Here is an 8639-nt window from a genome sequence, read left to right as displayed (position 1 = left end):
ACGATTTTCAAGCTCATAATTTAAAAACATGCACATGCATTCCTTTGACCATAGCTCTGATACCATTTGTTGGAATCGATCTAGGGTTTGAGAAAAAGTTTAACGCTTCGTTAAGCGGCGGAATTTTAAAAATTTTCTTTTAAAGTAAAACTAGTTTTTACTAACCTAGACAAGAGCATGTGCATGTAAATAAAAACTAATATGAGCTATAAAAGTTACTAACCTTTCTTGAAGCTTGAACCTTGTAGAAGCTTTTGGAAAGTTGCAACGCTCGTCTCCCCTCGCAGCACGTCTCTCTTTCTTTCCTCGGCAACTCGAGCAACCACGAAAGTTTCTATCACTAAATCACTCGAAAAGAAGGAATCAGTGAGTGGGCACTTTTAAACACTACGACTTAAGAACGAGTCTCAAAGTCGCAGAGCTAAAGACTAGGTCGAGTGAGGACCTAGGTGCCAAGACAAGAGAAAACCGAAAATAAACTAGAGAGAGAGAGAAGAGGACTTCGGCCAAGTTCTAGAGAGAGAGTCTCTCAAATCTCTTAAACTTGGATGAATGAATTGTGAGGAAATGAGGCTCCTATTTATAGGAGAGGTCTCACCTTCAATAAGGTAGTTTCCTCTTCTATAGAATATCACATATTCATGAGCCAAATTCCTCTCTTTCCTATTGAGACACTCGGCCAAGCTAGGGCTTCTAGAAGCCTTGATTTGTTTCCTATTTTGTTCAAAGCTTGCCTTTTCTCTCAATGTGGCCGATTCCCTTATGCATCCTTATGCAAATTTGTTTCCTCTTTTTCTTTTGGCAAGTATCTAAATACATTTATGCACAAAATAAACTCTCCTATTTCTCTATTAGGGTAGGCGCCCAAGTCTCTCTAGAAGGAGCTTCTAGAAGCTTCTTCATTTGTTCATGACAACATGAGAAAGGCCCATTAAGAATTTTCAATAAAATTCTCATGAAACGAAATTAATTCACAAGGCCCAATGATCAAGTCATGGCCGAGTGAAACATGTCACAAAATGACCTTGTCAAAAAATTTATTGACATTCATTTCATCCTTTGTCTCAAAAGACAAAAATACCCTTTTAACTATTTTCGTTCTTGTTTTGGCTTAGCTTCCAGTTTAACTATTCCTATCGATGTGATTCGTGACAGTGACCTCATGGACCCAAATGAACAAAGCTTTAGCTAAACACTTGGACTCAAAAGTTCACAAACCTTTTCCAAGTTTAGCTTAATGCCAACTGACTCCACTAAAGAGCTGACACTGAAAATCTCTCGGTTCAAATGAATTTATTTTCTACTCAAGAATTCGACCTAATTATGATGAGCGGATCCACTGAATATTATCTATGTTTACCCTTCATGAATGTCATCAGCTAGTCGGGATTTACTAAATTACCATTTTACCCTTCTAGCTGTTATTTCCTCAACTCCTTTGTCGCTTGTGAATAAGTTAGAAACAATGTATTGACGAGGAGCTAACAAGTCACATTGTTTCATCCAAAAGAGTCAAGACTCAATTTGGACACTGGCCAGTTCATTTATTCACACTCCAAGGAACAAAGCATGAGGTGACATACATTGCATTTCAGCAATCTTGTACATGAATTCCATATCTATGAGAACTTCACAAAGTTACTCATGACAGACTCACAACTTAGTACTTCACCAATAGGCCTTGTTCGGAATCACATAGTGAGTCCGAACTTTGACTTTCTCAAATGAGAATACTAAGGTGTGAAATGGCATGTCTCATTTCAGGATTAAGGTAAGCATGATGCAATTCATACATAGTGACTTCGAGACATAAGAGGTTAAATGGTTTGTTCTTATCTTGTCTCTAGAAGTGCACTGGTCAATTCAGTACCTTCGGAAGATACCTAGAAGAACTATAGAGTTCCTAACTCTCAATGCCTCATAACCAGACATCATAGATTCTTCTAACAATCATACTGAGGTCAATAGTCCTTTGACCCTAAGATTGCGAATATATCGTTTTAAGCAAACTACGAAGAGTTTGTTCATGCAAATCTACATTTGTCTCTTCGTAAGTTGTTAAGTTTGTTTATGGACTAAAAGACTATGGTTTTATCATAAAGCTTCAGACAAGGAAGATTGAATGAACGTTTCAACTTTATTAAAGAATGAATAGGCAATTACAAGCAAGAGTCTTCATGAGACTTTATTACATCAAATGTTCAAAATAAAGACTACAACTCTTCTTGTGGGCACCATTGACAACAGTCCGCTCAGTCAACAGGCACGTGGAGGATACGAATACTTCGTTACCTTCATTGATGATTACTCAAGATACGGTTTTGTCTATTTGCTCAAACACAAATCCGAGACCTTTGACGTATTTAAGGTCTTTAGGGCTTTAGTGGAAAAGCAAACTTGCAAATAGATCAAAACCCTTCGATCCGATCGACGTGGTGAGTATATGTCTGGAGAGTTCGATGACTTTCTTAAAGAAGAAGATATCGCTTCTTAGCTTACAACACCTGGCACACCTCAACAAAACGGAGTGTCAGAGAGAAGGAACCGAACTCTAATGGAGATGGTTAGATCAATGATGAGTTACTCATCACTCCTTCTTTCCTTTTGGGGGTATGCCCTCGAAACAGCCGCTTACATTCTGAACCAAGTACCGTCCAAAACGGTTCCTACTACTCCTTATGAACGATGGACTGGCCGTAAAGTAAATCTTGTCCGTATCAAAATTTGGGGTTACCCTGCACACGTGCTGAGGCAAAAGACTAGCAAGTTGGCTAGTAGGTCAGAATTGTGTCTGTTCGTTGGATGTCCAAAGGAAACCAAATGTTTCATTTTCTATAGTCTCGAGGACGATAAGACTTTCGTTAGCACGAATGCTCGTTTCCTTGAGGAGGACTTTATGAAGGATGCAAAACCTAGAAGCAAAATTGTGCTTGAAGAAAAGTTGGGTGAGGAAGCTTCTACCTCATCTGTAAGAACTGTTCTTACCCCAACTGAAACACAACCTAATTCATCAGAATCTCATCAAGTAGAACTTCGACGTAGTGAGAGGGCTACTCAAAAGCCTGACAGGTACATGTCCTATGGAGACTCTCTCGTAGCCGTCTCCGACATGGATGACCCTGTTTCCTATAGCCAAGCGATGGCTTGTTCTGAATCAAACCTTTGGCTTGACGCCATGAAAGTTGAAATGCACTCGATGTATGTCAACAAAGTCTGGAAACTTGTAGACCTTCGTGAAGGGATTAAACCTGTAGGGTGTAAGTGGATATACAAGAAGAAAAAGGGGTCCGGATGGGAACGTCGAGACGTTCAAAGCACGACTTGTGGCTACGAGTTATACCCAACAAGAATGGATTAACTATGAAGAAACCTTCTCGCCAGTCGCGATGCTTAAATCCATCCGCATACTCCTATCCATAATTGCAGCTCTCGACTATGAGATCTGGCAAATGGATGTCAAGACGGCCTTCCTGATGTTGGAATTGATCTAGGGTTTAAGAAAAAGTTTAACGCTTCGTTAAGCGGCAGAATTTCAAAAATTGTCTTTTACAAGTAAAACAGTTTTTACTAACGTAGACAAAGAGCAAGCACATGTAAATAAAACTAATATGAGCATAAAAGATTACTAACCTTTTAGACGCTTGAACGTTGAGAAGCTTTTGGAAAAAGGTTGCAACGTTCGTCTCCCCTCGCAGCACGTCTCTCTTCCTTCCTCGGCAACTCGAGCAACCACGAAAGTTTCTATCACTAAATCACTCGAGAGAAAAGGAATTAGTGTGTGGGCACTTTTAAACACTACGACTCAAGAACAAGTCCCAAAGTCGAAGAGCTAAAACGCTAGGTCAAATGAGGACCTAGGTGCCAAAACAAAAATGAAAAGAACTTAGAGAGAGAAGAAGAGAGGGGCGGCCAAGAGGTTATAGAGAGAGAAGCTCTCAATCTCTAAAACTTTGGAATGAATAAAGAATGAGAATGAGGCCTCTATTTATAGGGATGGGATTACCTTCAATAAGGTAGTTTCCTCTTCTATTGAATATCACATATTCATGAGCAAAATTTCCCTTTTTTTCCCTTAGAGTCACACGGCCGTAATGCCTTCTAGAAGGCTTGGATTTGTTTCCTCTTTTGTTCCCTCTTGAAGTCGCAGAGCTAAACACTAGGTCAAATGAGGACCTAGGTGCCAAAACAATAAAACGAAATTGACTAGAGAGAGAGAGAGAGAGAGAGAGAGAGAGAGAGAGAGAGAGAGAGAGAGAGAGAGAGAGAGAGAGAGAAAGAGAGAGAGAGAGAGAGAGGAGTTCGGCCACAAGGTCTAGAGAGAGAGGCTCTCAATCTCTAACTTATGTGGAAGGAATGAAATGAGTGGAATGATGCTCCTATTTATAGGAGAGATCTTACCTTCAATAAGGTAGTTTCCTCTTCTATAGAATATCACATATTCATGAGCCAATTTCCTCTTTTCCTCTATGAGATACTCGGCCAACAAGGCATTCTAGAGGCCTTGATTTGTTTCCTATTTTGTTCCTTTCTCTAGCCTTGGCCGAATTTCCTTATGGCATGCATAGGAAATTTGTTTCCTATTTTTCTTTTGGCAAGTATCTTGATACATTTATGCACAAAATATTATCTCTTTCTCTTGTGTATGTTGGGCGCCCATATTGTCTCTAGAAGGAGCTTCTAGAAGCTTCTTCATTTGTTCATGACAACATGAAAAAGGCCCATTAAGAATTTTCAATAAAATTCTTATGAAATGAAATTAATCCACAAGGCCCAATGATCAAGTCATGGCCGAGTGTTATTGAGTCATCAAATTACCTTGGCAAAAAATTTATTGACATTCATTTCATCCTATGTCTCAAAAGACAAAAATACCCTTTTGACTATTTTCGTTCTTGTTTTGACTTAGCTTCCAGTTTAACTATTCCTACTCGATGTGATTCGTGACAGTGACCTCATGGATCCAAAAGAACAAAGCTTATGCTAAATACTTGGACTCAAAAGTTCACAAATCTTTTCCAAGTTTAGCTTAATGTCAACTGACTCCACTAAAGAGTTGACACTAAAAATCTCTCGGTTCAAATGAATTTATTTTCTACTAAAGAATTCAACCTAATTGTAATGAGTGGATCCACTGAATATTATCAGTGTTTACCCTTCATGAATATCATCAGCTAGTCGGTATTTACAAAATTACCATTTTACCCTTCTAGCTGTAATTTCCTCAACTCCTTTGTCGCTTGTGAATAAGTTAGAAACAATGTATTGACGAGGAGCTAACAAGTCACATTGTTTCATCCAAACGAGTCAAGACTCAATTTGGACACTCACTAGTACAAAAAAGACCTTTGGGTGCGACTTTTTTCGCACCCAAAAGTCAATTTCCGCACCCAAAGATACCTTTGGGTGCGACTTTGGGTGCGACTTTTCCGCACCTAAAGGCCTTGGGTGCGAGAAGTCGCACCCAAAAGTCATGACTTTCGGGTGCGACATTTAGGTGCGACTTTTCGCACCTAAAGTCGCACCTAAAATGTCATAAAAATCCATTGAAAAGGCGGGTAAAAGAGCATTGGGTGCGACAAAGTCGCACCCGATAGTCAAAAGTCGCACCCGATAGTCAGTTTTGGGGAAAAAATAGTACTTTAGACGTCGCTCTATTATAAAGTGACTTTAAATCTTTGAAAAATGTAATTGTTAACTGTGATTTAGTTGTCATCTGATTTGAAAGTGACTTTGATTCTTAATTTATTTATAAAATAAAAAGCAATTAAATGACATTACTTGATTTAATTTAATGAAACCTGTTATAAGCAATTAAAAATAAAAGGCTGAATGAAACTTGTTATATTGAATTGCTTAATTGAAAAATAAAAATTATACCTAAATGGTCCATAATACACATAATACACAGAATAAAAAAATTGTTATAGCAATTCACAAGTTCAAGCGATTGGTCTCAATAAACGGATTTTGACAATTGGCTCCTCAATCCCTTCCAGCTCCAGAGACCCTCCTGCCGTCGCCACCAGGTACGGCCTTATTTCTTCTAGTACCTGAAATCATTATCACCGTCACCAACAAAACTTATCAACTTATTACCGTGTCTTTTTTTTTTTATATATACAATTATTTGATATGGGCTTCGCAATTCTGATCCCACGTGCCTGTCTTTGCAGAAGCTAAATTCCAAATAAATTAAGCTGTGCTTGCATTGTTGTATTGGTTAGAAACGGAAGAAACAAACAACGAATTCGGCTGAATGATAATCAAGTACAGTTTTATGCCATATTAACACGAGTGTATAGGTGTCCAAAGTTTGTCATATCAAAACTATCAAGACTTGGATTTCATAGCAAATGAATAAGCCTCTGCCTAGGAGAATTACAGCGAATGACTTCACACTGAATCCTATATTCCCTAGATCCTAACTACCTCACACCACCAAATAGCCCAGTCATATTTTTCGTTTCAGTTACAATCCTAAACAAGCAATCAGGATAAAGAAGTTGCGAGTGTGAAACGTTACCTTCTCTATGTTCTCTTCGTTAAGCTCCAATCCCGTCTCTTCGTCTGCGATGGGCTCCACGGCAACTATTTCTGGGATTTTTTCCATCAGTCGACGCTCGATGCCCATTTTCATGGTCATCGTGGAGCTTGGAAAAGACCCACAAGCTCCAATCCCGTCTCTTCGTCTGCGATGGGCACCAGTTACAACTGCGTTATTTGGCATATCCATTTATTAGCAATCAACCCTGGGATTGCTATAACAATACAAGGTGACTGATATGATCAGAATGTTGAAAAGAGCAACAGTTATCCAAGGCATTGCAGTGACAAAATGCCTGATCAAAAGAAGCCAAATCACCGCCAAAAATAGCGGCAACATTCCTCCGCACACGATCAGCACCGGCCACGATTTCCCGATATCAGCCATGTATCTCTGCCCATACGAACAAAATCTCTTTTTTACTCTGTTTTATTTTACAAATAATCTATACCAGAAAATATAGATTAAAAAAAAGAGAAATTCCTCAAACCTTCAAAACAGATGATGACTGAGAATTGATGGAGCGGTGAATCGATTTGTCGATGAGAATGTCTTCCTCGATATGAACGCCGCCCATTTGCTGCCACATCCTCATAGACATGTTCGACGCACGAGCGATGAACTGGCAGCTCCAATAAACTGAAGGAAAAGAAAGAAAGAAAAAACTCAAAAACAATTCGGTCAATTATGATACCATATGACGATAGCGAGCTCTTTTTTTTTTATTTTCAAATACCATATAACGCCGGGCCATCGGTGTTCTAATTAGCAAAGCAAAGTAGATATCCCAGTAAATGCAAAAGCACTAAAATTGTCAATATAGTTTCTCAACAGAAGGGCAATTAAAAGAGTTCAGACCTCAAAATCAGCTCCAACGCTCTTAATGTTCACTGTTTGTATCTCATTGTGCTTGGCCCAAATTATTTTTCCGCTGTTGTCCATACTAGCAATGGGCACTTCACGACCAAGTTTTACCATGATAGACCCTTCGTCATAACCGATCACCACCCTGTACAAGAGAACAAGAAAAATAAAAGAATAAGCACGCTATTTTCAAGAGAGGAAAAAAAGTTTGAAAATGCAAGGGAATCGCATGCATAATCATTTTACTCTTTCTGATCTCTGAGCGAGCTTCCTCTGAGATAACACAAGACATTAACACCACAATTATTCCAATTAATATTCATAAAAAAAATCGAGATCTGCAAAAGACCAGAGAAAGTGTAGTATTGGAAATTGGACAAAGTACCTTAATTTCGAGTCTGAGAGGCTGTTTAAACCATTGCAAAGTCAAAAGAGAAGTTAGTCAGAGCCAAAGAAAAATATACAAAGAACAAAACATAATCAATTCACATTTACTATATAAACACCATTAGGCATTCAAAGAAAAATCTAAAAAAAGGCCTTTAGCGTAATCTGAATTAGCCACGACGAAAACGCCAGATCTTGTAGAAACTTGCTAACAATATGCATACAAATTCAAGAGCGCTAAAAAAGTTGAATTGAAATTCGAATGGGTGAATAGGGTACATACAGAGATTGAAAAAATCGGACGTTCGAAAGCTCGATTCGTGAAAGAAAAAGTACGACTTTAGGACGCGGATGAAAGAAAAGACGAAGAAGAAGAAACAAATTTGGGAGAAACAAATTCTCACCTTTATGGCTGTGAAATCAACCCTCCGGTGCTCTCAGCCTCGTTTTCCGGCGTCCTCGGCGGCTCACGGCGTCCTCGTCTTCTCGGCTGAGACGCGCGCGCTCGAGATGGTATCGGGTCTCGGTGGCTTGCTGTTGGTCGAGCTTCCTCCTCCTCCGTGAGCTCACCCCCGTCGCTCACTCCCTCGCTCTCTTCCTCTCTCTCCTTCTCTCGGCTCTCTCTCTCCTTCTCTCGGTCTCTCTCTTTCCCTTCCTCTCTTCTTTCTTTTCTTTCTTTGTTTCTTTTATTTTCGCAAGAAGATAATTTTTTGGAAGTGAAATTTGGGAAGTGAAATAAGAGGGAACAAAATCCCGCTAATTTTTTTGACGAAAAGTTTTGGACTTTTGGGTGCGACTTTGTCGCACCCAAAGGTATTAATGAACTTTTGGGTGCGACTTTGTC

At 39.2% G+C, this 8639-nt stretch overlaps 1 protein-coding gene across 1 annotated transcript; it reads right to left on the bottom strand.

The window, feature by feature from the left end:
- Positions 1-5818: 5818 nt before the first annotated feature.
- LOC149390043 (nifU-like protein 2, chloroplastic) lies at positions 5819-6937 on the bottom strand. The gene is made up of 3 exons (XM_089620617.1): positions 6840-6937; positions 6524-6689; positions 5819-6050 (listed from the first exon to the last, which is right to left on the bottom strand). The coding sequence occupies exons 1-3, from the start codon at positions 6929-6931 to the stop codon at positions 5940-5942; spliced, it is 369 nt and encodes a 122-aa protein (XP_089476743.1). The 5' UTR covers positions 6932-6937; the 3' UTR covers positions 5819-5939.
- Between the last annotated feature and the right edge of the window lie 1702 nt (positions 6938-8639).

The sequence above is a fragment of the Urtica dioica genome, chromosome 7 (genome assembly GCF_054948205.1).
Source record: "Urtica dioica subsp. dioica isolate 48M chromosome 7, U.dioica_male_clone48M_v1_H2, whole genome shotgun sequence".
NCBI lineage: Eukaryota > Viridiplantae > Streptophyta > Magnoliopsida > Rosales > Urticaceae > Urtica > Urtica dioica.
The sequence above is the reverse complement of the archived record's forward strand: the minus strand, read 5'-3'. Positions and strand labels throughout refer to the sequence as shown.